Below are 20,225 nucleotides of genomic sequence, written 5' to 3'. Positions count from 1 at the left end.
GCTCAGCTGGTAAAGAATACACCTGCAATGCAGGAGATCCTGGTTCGATTCCTGGGTCGGGAAGATCCACTGGAGAAGGGACAGGCTACGCACTCCAGTACTCTTGGGCTTCCCCTGTGGCTCAGGTGTTAAAGAATCTGCCTGCTATGTGGGAGACCTGGGTTCAATTCCTGGGTTGGGAAGATCCCCTGGAGAAGGGAGAGGCTACCCACTCCAGTATTCTGGCCTGGAGAATTCCATGCAATTGCAGAGTTGGACATGACTGAGCAACTTTCACTTTCACTTAGGAAATATCCAAACCTGTAATAACTATTCCCACCCAACATTGCTTTCTCTTTTCCAGAGCAGCAAATAAGACCAAAATGGTCACATTTCAATTTATATCTTTTTACTACCTTTACAGGAGTGAGTCTTGTGGGGAGGAAACTTCAACACATTTGGCAGAGCTAATTAACAAATTTAATTAGGATCATGGTAGAATGAAGTCAATGCTGATGATCGTTCATCATTATCATAACTCAGAAGAAGGAAGCAAGGTCAGGGTTAACTTTGGACAGACAGGTAGAGTGATAGCCTATGGCAGAGAGCAAGGACAGGGCCTTTCACACATGAAAGCTCTCAAATTTAAACCTTTGACATCACTTTCAAAGGAGGATTTATGCATTAACATATAGTCACAGAGACACACTCATAGCATTGAAAGAAGATCTTCCTCATACGACTTACAATTTTATCCCACTTCTGGACTACACTCTTCAGAGTGTACTATGAATTTAGTCATTTATAGAAATCTTGTAGTTATCCTTTTTCTTATTTACTCTTATTGAATTATAGCTGAGTTATAATGTTAATTCCTGTTATATAGCAAAGCAATTTTCTTATATATATATCTATATATATGTATATATATAGATATATATATGCTGGGTTTTTTTTTAATTATTCTTTTTCATTATGGTTTATCCTAGGATCTTTTTTAATTGGAGGATAATTGCTTTACCATGGTATGTTAGTTTCTGCTGTACAACAGTGTGAATGAGCTGTTAAGTATACATATATCACCTCTCTCTTGAGCCTCCCTCCCACCCCCTTGCATTGTCTTGTAGATGGCTCAATTATAATACTTTATATTTTTGTCCTTTAAAAATACATTAATTACACTTAAGGTGTATCAAGATTGTTATAAACTCTGTTTTGCATTTTTCTTCTAAACGTGTGAGTAGTTTAGGCCTCTCCTGAACTCTGAGAGCTTTTAAGTTGGAATATAGGAATATGTGATTGGGAGCATAGATACTACGAAGCAAGGGAGATGAGCGGAAGACCAACATCAGGTTTGATATGGCAATATTTGGCACAATGGATGTCAAAACAAGGAGACCTGGGCACATGGTTGCCAGCTGGGCGAGGTTGCTCCTGGAAGTAGCCCAACCTGTCTGACCTGGGTTCTTTGGGGAATGAATGCCTAAGTGCTAAGGTGCCCCACTTCCTAACAATATCTTGTGGTTTGCCAGTGGGTAGGAAATGTAATTGCTGAATAATTAGTCCATGAATCACTGAGAATTGACTGGAGTGAAATAATAAGGAGAGATGCCCTCTGGGTTAGGAAACACATTTAATATTGGAAGCCTGAAATTTAGGTAAAACTAAATTATAAGATTGTCATGTTCAGGGTCTACATCAACCGAGAACTTCATGTGATTGGTTAAAACAAGCTGTAAGAAGAGGCCACCATAGGAAGAGAAATTTCTATCAGCAAACAACTATTACGGGTCCTGAAAAATTACTCACAAACAAAACTAACAGTGGATGGAACCACAAAGAGGGATTGTTTATTACATCTATCTTTCTTCAAAGTGACTTATCCCATGCTAGTGAGAATTAGCCATCTTATAACTTTGAGTCATCTCAAAGAAAAAACTTTCCTCCTTTCCCTATCACCTACTCTTTCAATGGCTTGCCGGGCCCATTCTTTCTCAACCCTCTGTGTCCATTTGTAGTTGTTTGAGGTGGGGACTGTCTCTTGTACAGTCCACACCTATAGTACTAGTGCAAAGTCTGTCCTCCCTTTGATCCTATGCTTACCTGGCTCTTGCACTCAGCACCCTCCAGCCAACTATAGAATAACAATGGACGTCCCAGTGAAACCAGGCCACTTCCCTATTACTCCCAGCACACTTGGTAGCTAATCTCTGATATCCCTTTTAGATATCTGTCTGTACTGCCCTTTTTGGCATCTGTGGCTGCTTTCTACTTACCTCTCCAGTTCCCTAATCCAGGTCCAAGAAAACCTCTCTGGCCAAGCTGATGTTTCCCCAGCGCACTTGGCTCAGACTAGGTGTGTAAACAGATTCACTATAGGCTAATTTTTTTTTTCTTTTTTATATGTTCAAGTAATTTTCTTCGGAGCAGTCTAGTCAGAGTTCATCTGTGGTGATAATTTTGTTTTTAAAAAGAATTAATCAATTTAACAAATGTTTATCAAAGACTTTCTATGCTTAAGTATTGCCCCAAACCCTGGAGTTACAGGCTTCCCTGGTGGCTCAGATGGTAAAGCATATGTCTGCAATGCAGGAGACCTGGGTTCGATCCCTGGGTCAGGAAGATCCCCTGGAGAAGGAAATGGCAACCCACTCTAGTACTCTCGCCTGGAAAATCCCAGGGACATGAAAGGCTGGTAGGCTAAAGTCCATGGGGTTGCAGAGTCGGACACAACTGAGTGACTTCTCTTTCTGGAGATACAAGGATCCCTCCTTCCTCCTTTCATCCTTCCTTCTGTATATTCAGTATTTTGCTTAAGTATTAATATTTTACTTAAGATGAAAAAATGTAGTCTTAGTTCTCAGAAGCCTTTCAATCTAGTTAGCAACTCAGTTAGCAACTCAGAAAAGTAAATGGAGAATTACATTACAAACAGATGTGAAAAGCACACAGGAGTTTGCATAGGAAAGGAAGAATTTGTGAGTGTGTGTATGTGTGTGTGTGTGTGTGTGTTGGAGGTATCTATCGTAGCCTGGGGAGAGTTAGGGAAACTTCCAGAGGAAGTGACCCTGGAGCTAAGATCCACAGAAGTAGGAGATGAGGGAACATTTCATGCAAAAGTTCCGAAGCAAAAACCTTCTGGTGTGTGTGGAAAATTACAACTGGTTTGGAGCGTGGTATGCTATAGAACAGCCAGGGATGAGTCTGAACATGTTCTCAGAGATCAGGTCATAAAGAGCTTTGTGCACGGGGCTAAGGAATCCTGTAAAGTGTGTAAAAAATTTTATGTTGGAGATCGCCATAATTAGTTTTGCATTAAGAAGCTATTTGACCAGCTAGAATGTGGATTATGGACTTTCAGGGCAATGGGGGATCCAGGAGGCCTGGGGTCCTGTTAGGAGGCAGTGGCAGTAATAGAGATATGAGCTAAGAAGATGGTAGTCCCTGCCTTCTAAACACTCCCAGTCCAGGGTCCATCAAAAATCACTGACCACAGTAGAGTGAGATTAACAAAAATCAAGGCAGGGGCACAGCATGATGGAGCATGATTGTCCCTTTGGTCTGTATCATTTTAAGTTTCTTTTGCTTTCAGAAATCTTTAACTGCAGGCTACCCTGCTGTGGGGGGTTTCTCTGAGCCACTCTGCTCTGAGGCTAATGGCATATAAAGGAGGAACCATGTAAGAATGTTCACAACAGCACTCTTCACAAGAGAGAAAACCAGAAAACAAGCCAAACACCCATCAATGGGAAAGTGAGGGAATAGACTGTTGTAGAGACACAATGGGATATTCTATGTACTCAGAGTGCATGAACTACAGCAATGCCACAATCTATGGATGAATCTTAGACATGCAATTTTAAGTGGTAGGTCCCCAAAGATTATGAATGATGTGACACTCTCTTCATAAAGAGATAAATAAAATTTTAAAATATGCTTTAAAGGAATATAGAAAATAATCATAATGGGTTTTAATAATTACTTATATATTATTTTATGATTATAATGTATTATATTAATAAAATATACACATATATAAACCTATACAAAAAGGAAAACAAGAGAATGATGAGCATGGACTTTATTACTTGAGTGGAGAAAATCATGAGAATAAAGACAGAGACCCTGCGGTTAGGGTAAGTTATTGTCAAGGTCCAGACTTTGCTTTGGGTGGTAGGTTTGGGGGCTAATGACATTATTAGAATAACTAGGTAAATAACTAGATAAGAAATACAAGAAAGCCAAGTTTGGATTCTTGATGAGAAAGTGCCATGAACAGGAATATGATGTATCTGATTCAGTGTCCTGAGCTCAAAAAAGAAAAAAAGGTAGAGGAAAGGAAGCAGACAGAAAATGCCAACAGCACACAAAGAGGACCCTAAGGAAGGGGCAGGGGTTGGAGAAGTGGAGGCCAGAAACCAGCAAGTGGGAGGCAAGAAGAGAAGAACCTGAGACGCATATGGCCTGAGGATCCAGGAGGGAGTGTAGGGAAAGCTCAAGAGAAGGGGGCAAACATCCCGTCCCAGCCACTAGGATCTCCTCATTTATTGGCATTATTGGTCAAAATTCTTCCAAATGGCTCTTGGAGAGAAACTGAGTCAAGTTGCCACATGGTAATTTGAAGGGAGACTTTGCCTAGAATGACGATCTGAGTCAGGTTTGAATTTTCCACTATTAACAAGAACCAGGTACGACTTATGCCCATGTGCAGTAAGTACATCCTGCTAGAAATGGAGCCAGCTCTCTCCCAGTTTTCTGCCCTCCCCTTCTCTCCCCATGTCCCAGCAATGGAATCAGATGAATGTATTAGCATACTCACAGTTTTATGATGTCTGGTCCAAATATATGTACCACTGAATAGCAAGTGGTCTTCAAGAATAGTTTTTCTAAGAAAGATAAAGCAGGAGAAATAGATTATTATGATGAATTTAACACATGAGTCAATAATGATCTTTACTAGGAACTGAAGCTGAGTGCTTAATTTATCATTAATTCGAGTGATTAATTAGAAGGATTTGGGAGAAATGTTACAGTTAATGTATCCATGAAAATATCATTTCCAACTCTGGTTTATGTAAATGCTACTTTGCTTACTGTACCTGCTAAAGAATGCTAATTTTTTGATAAAAATACACTTAAATTCTGGAGTCTCATTTTATCTTTTGTGTAGCAGGGAATATCTCATGGTGAGGATCTCGTCTGTTGATGACAGAAACAGGATTTGCCTGAAAGTAAATAATCTGAAGTATTGCTTTATTGAAAATATTCTTCTGTGGTATTCATTTTGGGGGAAAAAAGATTTGACTTTGACTATTCAGCTTTTGCTGTTGGTATCCCAGAGATAAAAAGATACCAACAGTCACAGGTGTCTCTGCATTGCCATCTACACCAGAGAGAACTCACACACATAGACTCATGCAAACCCACTACCTAAACAATCTCCTTCTTCCTGCTTCCCCTGTTATGAGTACAGGGAGGCTTTATGCATCAATCTGTTTGCACAATGAAACCTGTTAACTCTCTGGTCCTGTTTCTCCAGTTTGTCAGCCTCTGTGGAACCCTGGTAATTCCAAGGAGGACTTTAGCAAGGTTAGGATAGATGGACTGTCCAGGAACAGATGGGAAACCCTCCCTGAGAATTTTTCTTGTCATGTTTACCTCAAACTGGGATACCAGTTCCTTGGGGACTAGGGTAATGCAACAAGAAGATAAATATGGGAACTCTCTCTAGTACTCTTGAAAGTGAAAGTATTCATCACTTATTCATGTCCCACTCTTTGTGACAGCATGGACTGCAGCCCACCAGGCTCCTCTGTCCATGGGATTCTCCAGGCAAGAACACTGGAGTGGGTAGCCTATCCCTTCTCCAGGGGACCTTCCCAACCCAGGAATTGAACCGGAGTCTCCTGCATTGCAGGCAGATTCTTACTCAATGGTAAATAACCATCAGGGAAGCCCAATGTAAATACTACTTTCATATTAAAATATGAAATATATGAAATATAAAATATTAAAAGTTTCATGGGACCTTTTTTTGGTGTGTGTGATAAAGCACAAGACTTCAAACTCATTATGCTTTATAAGTAGGAACTTAAAACCAGTCACACATTACTATTGACCTTACAGAAATAAAAAGAATGATAAGGAAATACTATGACATCTGCATGGCAGCAAATTAGATAATTTAGAAGAAATGGACAAATTCCTAGAAAGACAAACTGCTGAAACTGACAAGAATAAATAGACAATCTTAATAGAGATATAACAAGAGATTTAATTAGTAATCAAAAATGTCCCATAAAGGAAAGCCCAGGGCCAGATAGCTTCACTGGTGAATTGTACCAAACATTTTCAAAAAGCATCTGACTAGATATTCTCCAAAGAAGTTACACAAATAGCTAATTAGCACATGAAAAGATGGTCAACATCATTAGCTATTAGAGGAAAATGTTAGAAACCACAATGAGATACCACTTTATACCCACTATGATATGCTAGAATAAAAATAAAGATAAGCACAAGAAATGATGAGGCTGCAAAGAACTTAGAATCTTCATATTCTGCTGGTAGGAATATAAAATGGCACAGCCACTTTGGTAAACAGTCTGACAGGTCCACAAAAGGTTAAGTATAGGGTTACTATGTGAGGCAACAAGCCCACTGCTGGCATATACCCAAAAAAATACAAACATTTCCAAACAAAAACTTACACATGAATGTTCATAGTGGAATTATCTATATACAAAATCAAATAAGTGGAGACAATTCAATCCAAATGTCCATTAATGACTGAATGGATGAACAAAATAGTCTATCTACACATAACAAAATAGTATTCGGCTATAAAGAGTAATGACTTTCTGATACATGGTACAACATGGATGAATATTAATTATGCTAAATGAAAGAAACATACTTCTGTGATTGCATTTATATGAAATGACCACAATAGACAAATTCATAGAGACAGAAAGTCAATTTGTGGTTGCTTAGGGCTGGAAGGAATGGATGGTTAGGAGTGGGCACCTCAGGTGGATGGAGGTCCTTGTTGATATGATGAAAATATTCTTAAATATATGGTGGTGATGGATGTACAACTCCGTTCAGCTAGTAAAGAATCTGCCTGCAATGCATGAGACCCCGTTTCTATTCCTGGGTCAGGAAGATCCCCTGGAAAAGGGATAAGGCTACCCACTCCAGTATTCTTGGGCTTCCCTGGTGGCTCAGATGGTAAAGAATGCACCTGCCGTGAGGAAGACGTGCGTTTAATCCTTGGGTTGGGAAGATCCCCTGGAGAAGAGAATGGCTACCCACTCCAGTATTCTTGCCTGGAGAATTCCATGGACAGAGGAGCCTGGAAGGCTACAGTTCATGGGGTTGCTAAGAGTCGGACACAACTGGGTGACTTAATTATTAATTGAAGTATACACTTTAAATGCATGTATAATTGAACTAAATCTCAATACTACTGCTGTAAAATAAAAACAGCACCCCTTGGGTGTTCCTTTTTAGGGGTCCTAAGGAACTTTGATGTTCCAGAACTCAGAGACTTGGGTTTCCGCACTGGGTAACTGGCTTCGACCTTGGTCAGGTTGATTTCCCTTCTGGGTTTCAGTTTCCTCATCTGAAAAATGTAGGAGTAGGATTCAGTTCCCTTCACTATGTTGTCTTGGAAGTTTGGAGGATTATATAACTGACATTCAAAACTACATGGACTTGTAAAGCACTTTGGAAATGAGTTTCCAGTGTTGTTCGTGTAGCACTAGTTCAGCCAAGAGCAGAGCAATTTAAAAATTGACACCAGGTGTTCTTTGATACACTTGCAGTGTTGCCTGAAAGGCAGAGAACAATTTTCTTCTTTCTGGTAAAATAAGAGATGCTTACGTGTGTGTGAGCATGTATTTTTTTCTAGAATCTTGTTTTGCTCAAGTTGAAGTAAATGACAGCAAGATTTTCCTAATCCTCTGTGCAGGGCCATCTGAACAATCAGTTTCCTCAAATTCTGTGATGGTTTAGAGTGAGAGGCTACTGCAGAAATGGCTAATGCGGGACACAATCTGGGTTTCTGAGAGCTAAACTCTAGATAGACCTAGAAGAGTACAGAGCAGAGATAGGAAAAGTCTCTAGAAAAAGCCTGATCAGGCCCAGTCAGCCATAGTTAGACGAAAACCTGTTATTGCTACAACTGAACAAAAGATTGACACTAACATAGTGCTAGTAACCTATCTGATGTAAAAAGTCTACAGTTAAATTGTGCTTGCGACCAGGGAGGTACAAGAGCATTTAATTTCTACAGAATAAAAAGGACTTGAAACAGCGTAGGGATAAAAAGGTATGGCCACTTCCAAGGGCAAAGGAAGGTTAAAAAAGGAACAATTGCACAGTCATCATATGTTAAGTGTATTCATATATATGGGTGTAAATAAAACCTAGAACATTTCAGGTAGTAAGTCACCTTTAGGTTTACCATCATTTCTTTTCTCATAAGAAATTTTTTAGGGAGTGGTTTTTTCACCCTCATTCTATGAGAAGAAACTGAGAATTGAAGGCTTCCCCAAGGGTAGAGTGGTTCAGTAAGAGATTAAAATCTTTTATTCCAAAAGCCCAAGTTATTTGTAGTATGCATTTCAATGTACTTAGGACATTTTTTGATCCCTTATCTACCTCAGTTATGGCAGGTATATACCAACTTACTAATTAGACATTTAAAACACAGTGAGTTGACCACCAAGATAGTTCTGTGGCTGTGTGTTCTAAGGCTGCATGTAGATTTTGAGAGCCTACAGAATGCAAGGAGAGTGGCCTTTCTCATTTTAAGTTGACATTAGTTTTTAACTATCATACTCCAAGGAGATAAGATTTCTGCACAGGTGACCCAAGAAAGTGAAGTTCTAGCAAGACACTGAGGGCATAGGAGTCTGCTGACCCCTAGTGAGAATGATTCCATTAATCATTTTTCTATTAGCAATTCTGAGATTCTTCCAAGGTGTTTACTAATGAGAGCCAGAGGCAAAAGCAGTGGGTGAAACTGAAGGTCAGAAATACTCTGCACGATTTGAAAAAACTGTCTTCCCAGGCACAGGAAAGGCCAGCATGATGCACTGAGTGATTATTCCCAAGAATGCTGCTGCATGCTTTTTCTGCTAAGGTTATGTTTTATAAACTTATTTAGCTTTGGAGGTAAAGCAGTATTACTTAAAAGTAATTTTAAAAATCATAACTGTTGCTGTGCATAATTTGACTTCCATTCTCCTGGCTCTCTAGAGAGAAGGCAACACTAGGGGTACTCAGGCAGTGTGGATATTTTTATATTTCATAAACAAAACAGTCCTATGATGTCTTCTAGAAGGAGAAATCTTTAGCCAACGGTCAGACTGTCACTGTTACTCTACACAATTCATATGACTGTTTTGTTTGTTCTTCCACCTCCACAAAATGGAAACAGTAACATCCACTCTGCCTTTACATCTGTCAGGTAAAAGAGCCTTTAATCTGAACTGAGTACTTTATTTCCATCCAGATATAAATGTTAATTAATAAAATGAAAATACCCCCAAGTAGGCTTATGAATTCTTTGAAAAGCCCCTCTAATTGAAAGGTGGCCCACTACTGAAGACAGAGATACCTACGTTGCTTCCCTTTGGTGAAGTGCCAGCTACTATTTTACCGGAATCTGACTTTCAGCCTCTCATTTACCTGAACAAAAAGTTTTTGTTAAGAGTCACTAGGACCCAAGATGGAACCTTGAATACCCGTAATCTTGGTTCATGCATTTATGTTTTGCTGGTACATTAGAATAGGATCATCTGAGAAATGGGATTTTTACCCACGCTTTCACCTTTGAACAACAAAACTTTGCCTAAAAAGAGAAAATCAAACTCAAGGCACAAATGGTGATATCTATCAGTGTGGTCTACTACACAGAAATGAAAACTAGTCAAAACAAGTCTTAATGACAATTATGACTATTTATTTTTTTCCTTGTAAAATGATAATAACATTTTCTTCTTCTTCCTCTAATTCAGAGATGTGAGAAAATAAAGTAAGGTTTATAATAGATGCTGAATGTCCAATAATAAGGGGATGGATAAATAAAATAAGGGACATTTATATGGTGAAGGACTGTAGAATAACTTAGAGGTTCAACCTAAGTCTATGTATATCTTGACATGTATAGATCCAAAAAACATACTGTTGAGTGAAAAACAGAAGTTGCAGAGTGGTATATAGAGTAAGCATTGATGTAAAAATGAGATCCCCACAGGGAGGATTCTGGTAAGATGGTGGTGGAGGCAGCAGAGTTCTGATATTTCACTGAATCTCTATCAAATACATAAATAAAGGAAAACCAAAACACTATGAACATTAATTACAGCAAAACTAGATATCTCCATGAGCCCCCAAATACAATTAAGGCAACAAGAAACCACTCACAACTGTGAAACTTGGGGGTTATCAAGTGTGGGAGAAAGTAAAGGGATGCAAGGGATAAATAGGCGAATCGCCAAAACAGCCTGGGTATTGATGACAAAGTGTGGTGGGCCAGTTAAGAATATCAGCTGAAAGTGGGAAAGGCAGGGATGAGGTTTAGCCCACTTCTGTAGCAGATGAGTACAAAAGACTCAAGGCTAGAAGGACAAAGGCGTTTGAGTGGTGAGGCATCCCCAAATTCTAGAAACTCGTCTCAGAGCTCCCTTCCAGGATAAGGCTCACACTGAGGAGAAATGAGCTGGATAGAAGCAAAACAAAGAGAAAATCCAGATAAAAGTGGGCAGGAAGACAGAATCAGAAAGTCTCAAAATGCAAGCAGCCATGTGTTTATTTTTTAACACCAACAAAAACAACAGAGGAAGGAATTCTGTGCATTTGGAGAGGCTGCCTTGAACCACTTCTCTTTCTAAGAGTTTTGGAAAACAAATTTCACATAAAAATGAGCAACAGAAATGTATCTAGGTCAACTCCCATACAAAGTTATTATAAGAAGAAAAAAAAGAATAAGGAACAGAATCACATCCTTACAGATAGCAAAAGCATGCCAGAAAATCATGCCAAAAAAAGGATTAAAACATAATGGTATTTTAAAATGAGTGAGAAGTATTAATAAAATGATACAAGACATGAAAGAACAACAGAAATCAGAGCTGAAAAAAACTCAGAAATGGAATAAAAGAATTCAGGGAAGAACATAAAATTATAAAAGAAATGACATCCATATTAGAATGACTGTGAGAAGAAAGGAACACAATAGCTGACATTGTAAGAGAAATAGCAGATGAAAAAGAGGAAAACTTTCAAGATAAAATAAATGAAGTGATTAAGAAGTGTTCATCATATATTAATGTATATATATGGAATCTAGAAAGATGGTACTGAAGAACCTATTTGCAGAGCAGCAATGGAGATGCAGACATAGAGGAAGACTTGTGGACACCGTGGGACAGGAGAGGGTAGGATGAATAGAGAGAGTAGTATTGAAATATACACATTACTGTGTGTAAAACAGGTAGCTGGTAGGAATTTGCTGTTGACACAGGGAGCTCAAACCCAGTGCTCTGATTCCCTGGAGGAGTGGGATGGGGTGGAAGCTTCAAGAGGGAGGGGACATATGTGCGCCCATGGCTGATTCATGTTGATGTATGGCGGAAACCAACACAACATTGGAAAGCGATTATCCTCCAACTAAAAATAAATAAATTTCTTGGCCTTAAAGCCATCTTTTGAGAACCCTCCATGCCATGAGAATGAAGTGGAGGAAGAAGTGAATGCACAGGTTGAAGCACAAAAGAAGAAAGGTGAGGCAGGGGTCCAAGTAAACCTGTATAGCCACAGAAGCCACAGAAGCAGAAAATAGGGAAGTCAGAGGTCAGCAATGCTGGTAGAAATTGTTGGATGGCATGCCTACTATCTAGAACTTGTCTCAATGGATCTGGAACATCCATGGCTATTCTGATCACCTTGACCACCTTTGAGAGACCCACCTTGCTCATATCAAAGGAGTCCCTTTTGGTCCTTTGCCCTGGACCTGTGATTTTTGGACTAGTTTTCTTCTCGGTTGTGGCTGAATGTAACATGTATACAATAAATCATCTCTTTTGCTGTCTTAGCTGAAGAAAAAAAATTGTTAAATTATTCATTCAAGAGATAGGCAAAATCATGAATACAGGCAAAGAAGATTTAAAATATGGATACTGTAAATCCCTGAAGAAGAAAACCAAATCAAGAAAACTGAGCAAATACTAAAAAATTTGTAAGATTATAAAAAAATGTATTTGAAGCTACACATTGAGAGAGCATACTGTGTGCCTAGAACATCAATATACAACAACTGACACCAAGATATAGTCTAGTTAGATGACTAAATTTTATAAAGATGAAAAAAAATCATTTGAACTAGGCAAAAACAGTAAATGACTTATAAGAAAAGGAAAATTAGATTATCATTAAACTTTTAATAACATATTTAAAACACTTAGGAAAGAAATTACATGCCAAGGATTTTTATATCTGGAAAAACACTGACTTTCAAGTATAAAGGACAAGCCAGCTTGTTATCAACATGTAAGAATTCAGTGACTATTGTTCCCATGAGTCCTTTCTGAGGAATGAACTTTAGATAGTAACTCGACTAGAGAGACATCTGCATAAGGGCTGGTGGTGAACATCAATCTTATAGTTGCTGATGGAACTAAAACTAAATGAGGGTGCAAAGGGAATGTATATATTATATGTAATGGCTGTATGCTCAAATAATACAGTACAGTGATTAAAAAGTGTAGAGATATGGGGAAAGAATATTCAAAAAACAATTTAACTGCTCTCAAGGATTATAAAATATATCCATAATAGTAGTATTAAGATTGACATCCTGAGCCTCTTGTATATGAAAAGAAGGATAGGTAAGTGAGTAATCATGAGATTTTTTAATTTAATCAATCCCCTTGTCAATGAGAGTTAGGACTTTGACTGTGGGTAGAAGATACAGATATGAGACAGAAGATGCAAAGAAAAAATCCTGCAGTCCTGAATTTGAATTTAAAGTGACAGTATGAACTCATTAGATGTTTTATCTTAAAATAATATATGTAAATATATAATGTATGTTTTCTATCACTGTCAACAGAAGAAGTCTAGAAAAAATGACCAACTGAGCAGCAATGACATTCCTATGCACTCAGATTGTGGTCTTAATACTATTCCCCACTAAAAGAAACCAGAGCATCTAAGAGAAATGACTGATTTCAAGCCTGCGCTTGGAAATGTACAAGACAGGCTAGTACAACTGTCATACCAGGTAGTGAGGAAGCTATCAAAGATTACTTAGACTTATGTCAAAAGGATGGAGGAGTCAACTTACAGAAGTTCCCACTGGTCAAAGATGAGACAAATTTGAGCTTCAAAAGGATAATAACTGAAGTAGACTGAAACTCATCAAATGCATATAAATTCATGAGTTCATAATGATACTTTAAAGAAAACCTAGGGACATTACTTTGCCAACAAAGGTCTGTCTAGTCAAGGCTATGCTTTTTCCAGTAGTCATGTATGGATATGAGAGTTGGACTATAAAGAAAGCTGAGTGCCGAAAAATTGATGCTTTTGAACTGTGGTACTGGAGAAGACTCTTGAGAGTCCCTTGAACTTCAAGGAGATCCAACTGGTCCATCCTAAAGGAGATCAGTCCTGAATATTTCATTGGAAGGACTGATGCTGAAGCTGAAATTTCAATACTTGGGCCACCTGATGCGAAGAGCTGGCTCATTTGGAAAGACCCTGATTCTGGGAAAGATTGAAGGCGGGAGGAGAAGGGGATGACAAATGATAAGATGGTTCGATGGCATCACTGACTGAATGCACATGAGTTTTAGTAAACTCCGGGAGTTTGGACAGGGAGGACAGGTGTGCTGCAGTCCACGGGGTCGCAAAGAGTTGGACACAACTGAGCGACTGAACTGAACTGAACTGACTAAACGACTAGTTTGGGATGATACCACAAAGACAATGAATTATTTGAAAACTGGCAAGTAGGGAAAAAGAATCAAGCATTTATCCTGCCTTTCTTAGAATAAATAGTACTGTTAATAATGAGAAAAAATACATGCAAGAATTCAAGGAATATTGTTCCCATGAGTCTTTTCTAAGGAATGAACTTTAGACAATAACTCAACTATCTAAAAACACTCTAAACGATGATGATGATGGGGAAAACTGACTCTTAATGTATTTCAACTACTAAATGAAATATAATTGATATATTAAAACAGCACCATTTTGTAACCTCCAATGAAGTAATAGACTTAGTCACAGAGCATCAACAATGCCATTATCACAAAAATAAAAAAAGAGAAAAACGCTTACGATGGCCTCCTGATGAAAGAAAACACTATCACTTAAAGCCTTGCCAAAGAAATCAAACTGGAGTCTGGTCAAGCCTCAGATCTAGCTGCCGTTTTCAGGAAATACAGACGCAGAGAAACATAGTCAATCCTCCCACAGGAATGCCACCAACAAAATGCAGCAACTACAGGGCAAATTCCATAGCTCACTTACAAGGAAAAGGAAGGGATGGAAAAGGAACTGGTAGATTACAATGGGACTGAAAAGACACATCAAAAATTTTAAAACTGGACAAAACTATGGTGTCTGGAGATACCCATTTGGATGATAAAGTTATAAAGCAATACAAGAAGATGATTATAGTAACAGGCAGGTGTTTTTTTTGTTTGTTTTTTCTTTCTTTTTTTTAGGGAGAAGGAGGAGTTTTTGATGGGATAGAGCATGTGGATGGGACTTTCGGAGTAGTCACCAATCTGTTCCTTTTTGAACATAGCCCTGTTCCTCTGGACGATGTTTACAGAGATGTTCACCTTTCAATAGCTGATAAAACTATGCATTTATTTTGTGTGGTTTTCCGCATTTGTTTCCTCTTACCAGGAAAATATTTAAAAATTACCCATAGATAATGCTATACATGATCTATAGATTCATAGACAATGAAGTGAATGTAAAAGCATAAAATTTGACAAAGCTAATATCCATCAAGTTCACATGAATGGTTCTCTCTAGAGAGGTAGAAGGAAAATGGAACTGGGATCAGGGGAGGCCAAAGCGCCTTCTAGTTTATTTGTCACATTCTAATTCCATGAAAGAAAGATTATGCAATTATGTCAAAATGTTAGCAGTAGTCAGACTGGGACATTGCAAGCACATGTATTTGTGTATTATTTTCTCTTAGTTTTTATTTTTAAATACAATAATGAGCTTATGAGTGTACATTGTGACTGTGAGCAATAAATTTTCTGAAAGTGCATTGATGCCATTGACACAGCATTTGTTAAGTCAAAGATAAAAGTGTCATGAGTCCAACTATCTTACTTAAAAATAATATTGTAGGCATCTTTGAAGAATTAGTTCCTTAACATTAAGTGAATGAAAATTTGACTCTCAATGAAGTGATTATACACCTAAGAATATTCTAATATAAGGGAAATAGAATCAATATTCTCATTCTGATGAAATTTAAAACAACTACACAATTTGCTTAAGGGCTTTCCAGGTGGCTCAATGGTGGAGAATCCACTTGCCAATGCAGGAGATGCGGGTTCAATCCCTGCCTGGGTCAGGAAGATATCCTGGAGAAGGAAATGGCAACCCACTCCAGTATTCTTGCCTGGGAAATCCCATGGACAGAGGAGCCTGGTGGGCTACAGTCCATGGGGTTGCAAAAGAGCCAAACACAATTTAGTAAGTAAACAACAACATACAATTTGTTTAAACCACAGATCATTTCCTTCTTTTGCAGGATGTGTAAGGGATTTTATTGAGATCCAATTTATAAAATGGAGTGTTCCCAGATTATTTTCCTGTTTGGAATTTTAAGATCCATTGTCTTTTCAGACTAAATGAAGCTCTGTGTCAGAAGGGATGTTTCTGCATTTGAGAATGCGTATGTGGTTAAATTAACATAAATCATTGAAAATTATTTATTATTGATTTTTTGGCCTTCCTGGTACTTAAGGTCATGATCACTAGGTGGGCAAATCATTATAAATGATTCATAAAAAAAAATTGGCCATTTGATGTTTTACTCCCTAAATATCCACAGCAATCTCATTCTGCTATGATGGAAAATGAATGTCTTGGGGGGAAATGCCTAGAGTGTTCTTTTGTATGTTTCTTTTAATTCCTATGATTCCCATAAGAATATCAACTCACAGAAAGAACACAGTCAGATTCTCCTCTGTAAACTCATGTGGGGTATACATTCACTCATGATGGCTCATGAGCAAGAAAAGAATCAGACCCGTACGTAGCCAAGTGACCCTTTTTACATTACCAGGCAAGTAGCTGCACAGTCTCTCCATTGAGGTCTGGACCGTCGAGTTGTGAACTTGAGTGAACTGTTCAATGATAGACACCACCAGCACACACCCTGCAGGGAGCAGAAGAGAAGTCAGCTATGTCACATGGAAAGCTTCTCTGGAGGACTGGAAGAAGAAAGCGGGATATATGTGAGTCCTTAAGAACACAAACCTTCCCAAAACAGAGAACTCTTTTTTGCCATGATTTTTATAATCAACCACAGGAATGAGTGTGCTGAGTTTTTAGTGAAATATGATAAAATTGTGACTTTGGGGGTCAGAAAGACAGGTTATCAGCTGACTTTTGTCACTTTTAAGCTATGTGACTTCAGGGAAGTAATTGAATCTTTCTTTATTTCCATTTCATTTTGATCATATGGGGGAAAGAGATGCCATTTATAGGAGTTAGTGTGTAGAAGACAGCCAGCCAGCACTGAGGACAAGCTCAGTGGACACTGGCTTTTGCTATCTGCTCTCCCTCCCTTCTGCAGTAGACAGCTTCACTGTGAGTAGGATCATTCCCACCTTACGCATGCTCAGCTTATGACCTGGGCTCAGATTTTTAATTGCAGAAAAGAGGTGGAAATTGCCCAACATTTGGAGTCAGAAGACCTGGGACTGAGTCCTGCCCTTGAATCTTGGGCTTATCGTGCATCCTTTCTAAGCCTTGGCTTCCTCACTGCAAAGTACTTAAGTTTCCTGTAGGGCTGCTGTGATGATTAAATGAGATAATAGTACAAATGAAGATGGCTTTGAAATCATAAGAAAGAAAGAAAGTGAAGTCGCTTAGTCATGCCCGACTCTTTGCAACCCCATGGACTGTAACCTTTCAGGCTCCTCTGACCATGGGATTTTCCAGGCAAGAATACTGGAGTGAGTTGCCATTTCCTTCTCCAGGGAAATCTTCCTGACCCAGGGATTGAACCTGGGTCTCCTGCATTGCAGGCAGATGCTTTACCATCTGAGCCTCCAGGGAAGCTTGAAACCATAACACTATTGTAAAATATTATTTTACCTCCCAGCTATAAATCACTCTGCTTGAAAGCATGTACCAATACAATAAGTGTCTAGAAAGAACCTTTGGTTAAATTAAGAATATATTCCTCAACCTACCTTGATGTATGATAATGGTTAACCCCTTCTATACACAAGGGGTTGGTTGGTCAAAGATCAGTAACTTTGAGAAGAAACTGTTCAGCTTCACTGAGATAAGAGGAGTGGCATTTATTAGCAGAGGCTGGTTTCCAAGGAGACAAAAGAAGGACTACATCTAAAATAAAGAAGTTCCAGGGTGGCTGGCCCAGCAATCAACTTACTATTATCCATCTTCTCAAGGAGCTGGGGACCCAAGTTCACACGCAGTGTCATTAAAACCAAATTCCCACTAGGAATCCTTGAGGGAAAGTGGCTGATAACAGATGTGAATAGTACAACTGGGCTTCTTTAGACAGAAAGAAATTAAATCTCCCATAGAATGAGAGATTGCCAATAAAGAAGGAGAGACTTACACTTCCTAGACATTGCAACACCTAATCAGGCTTTGGCCTCAGTTGTTCTGTACCCTTTGGCAAAGCTGGACTCACCAAATCTGAGATAGTTCAACCTTGATAACCAGTCTTACTGCTCTGGGAGCACCTTCCTCTAGGGCATTCGACTTCAATCACCAAGGTGGATTAGATGTGCTTTTAGCCTAATCCATGCATTGAGGGCTTTATTACATTGCAGTGAATTCAGTAGCTGATACTTACTAGCACTTTACAGTCTTAAAAATATTTTCATATATGTTTTGTTTTATTTTACCAATAACTTTTCAAGAAAGGGGGCTTCCCTGGTAACTCAGATGGTAGAGAATCTGCCTGCAGTGTGGGAGACTGGGGTTCAATCACTGGGCTGGGAAGATCCCCTGGAGAAAGGAATGGCTACCCACTCCTGTATTCTTGCCCGGAGAAAGCCATGGACAGAGAAGCCTGGGGGGCTGCAGCCCATGGGATCACAAAGAGTCGGACACAACAGAGCAACTAACACTTTTTCAAAAGATGAATGCAATGCAATCTCATTTCAGAACATTTTTAAAATAGCAGTGTTAAAAAGATAAACATCACTTAAATCATCCAGAGATAAACAAATTTCATTTTTAAACACATAAAATATATATAATATACGTGAATATTTATAACATTTATAATGCACTTTTCAATCTTGATTTATGTCTCTGCTTATCACTTGTTAAATTAGGTGGAGCTAAATACATTTTAATAACTGCAATTTAAAATAATTATAAGTAATTATGTTGCAATGTAATAAGAGGATGCAGTGTGGTATAGTTAAAAAGGGAGAAGCTTTGAAATAAAAAATAAGCTTTTTTAAAAAACAAAGTTCAAATACTGGATTAGTCACTTAAAATGGTGTAACTTTGAACAAGTTACTTAACCTTCTGGAACTTCTTCTCAAGAGTTTACAAAGAAGACATACAGATGGCTAACAAACACATGAAAAGATGCTCAACATCACTCCTAATCAGAGAAATGCAAATCAAAACCACAATGAGGTACCATCTCATGCCAGTCAGAATGACTGCTATCCAAAAGTCTACAAACAATAAATGCTGGAGAGGGTGTGGAGAAAAGGGAACCCTCTTACACTGTTGGTGGGAATGCAAACTAGTACAGCCACTGTGGAGAACAGTGTGGAGATTCCTTAAAAAACTGGAAATAGAACTGTCATATGACCCAGCAATCCCCCTGCTGGGCATATACACTGAGGAAATCAGATCTGAAAGAGACACGTGTACCCCAATGTTTGTGGAAGCACTGTTTAAAACAGCTAAAACATGGAAGCAACCTAGATGTTCATCAGGAGACGAATGAATAAGAAAGTTGTGGTACATATACACAATGGAATATTACTTGGATATTAAAAAGAACACTTCTGAGTCAGTTCTAATGAGGTGGATGAAACAGGAGCCTATTATACAGAGTGAAGTAAGTCAGAAAGAAAAACACCAATACAGTATATTAACACATATATATTGAATTTAGAAAGGTGGTAATGACACCCCTATATGCAAGACAGGAAAAGAGACACAGATATAAAGAACAGACTTTGGGACTCTGTAGGAGAAGGTGAGGGTGGGATGACTTGAAAGAATAGCATTGAAACACGTATATTACCATATGTGAAACAGATGAGCAGTCCAAGTTCAATGCATGAAGCAGGGCACTCAAAGCTGGTGCACTGGGACAACCCAGAGGGATGGGGTGGGGAGGGAGGTGGGGGGAGGTTTGGGATGGGGGACACATGTACACCTGTGGCTGGCTCATGTCAATGTATGGCAAAAACCACCACAATATTGTGAAGTAATTAGCCTTCAATTGAAATAAATAAATTAATTAAAAAAAAAAAAGAGTTTACACTTAGAGTGTAAGTTCCTGTGGGCAGGATTGGGATCTTCCTATTTCTAACTTTGAGTGCCTGGCTTGGAGGAAGGAGATAAGAGACATGGGCTGACTTGAAGCAAACTGACTAGAGAGCCACCTGAGGGGCAGTTCAGTGGTCACTCGGTGAAGACCTCCAGAGAAGAGGGTTAATGAGTGCAGCTGACTGTGTGTTCTAGCGCAGTCATCTCACGGATGACATTGCTTACTCTTTGTCCCATCTCATTACGGGACATGGCCCCACTCCTCATCCTGCAGTGCAACAACCAGCACCCTCTCTTAAGTCAGCCAGCAGATTCTACACCAAATGGTCACAACACACAGCTCAGGGTCCAAGAAGAATGTGGTAGAGGTTGGGTTGAGCTCTTGCATAGCAGTCACTTCATAGAGTCTCATCAATGAGCTGCAGCATTTGTCACTCAGAGTGGATGTGAAACACACAGGTACATACCTG

The 20,225-nt window shown here is 38.9% G+C and overlaps 1 protein-coding gene across 3 annotated transcripts in view; it reads right to left on the bottom strand.

Moving 5' to 3' along the window:
* Positions 1-20,225, bottom strand: part of AOAH (acyloxyacyl hydrolase) — a 186,333-nt gene that overhangs the window by 147,920 nt on the left and 18,188 nt on the right. For all 3 annotated transcript variants that reach the window (XM_061165364.1, XM_061165366.1, XM_061165363.1), the window contains exons 3-4: positions 16,313-16,408; positions 4,799-4,865 (exon numbers count right to left, since the gene is read on the bottom strand). In XM_061165364.1, coding sequence (XP_061021347.1) covers positions 4,799-4,865; positions 16,313-16,408 — 163 coding nt within the window. The remainder of the gene's footprint in view (positions 1-4,798; positions 4,866-16,312; positions 16,409-20,225) is intronic.

The sequence above is a fragment of the Dama dama genome, chromosome 18 (assembly GCF_033118175.1).
Source record: "Dama dama isolate Ldn47 chromosome 18, ASM3311817v1, whole genome shotgun sequence".
NCBI classification, from domain to species: domain Eukaryota; kingdom Metazoa; phylum Chordata; class Mammalia; order Artiodactyla; family Cervidae; genus Dama; species Dama dama.
This window is presented reverse-complemented; position numbering and strand designations above follow the sequence as displayed.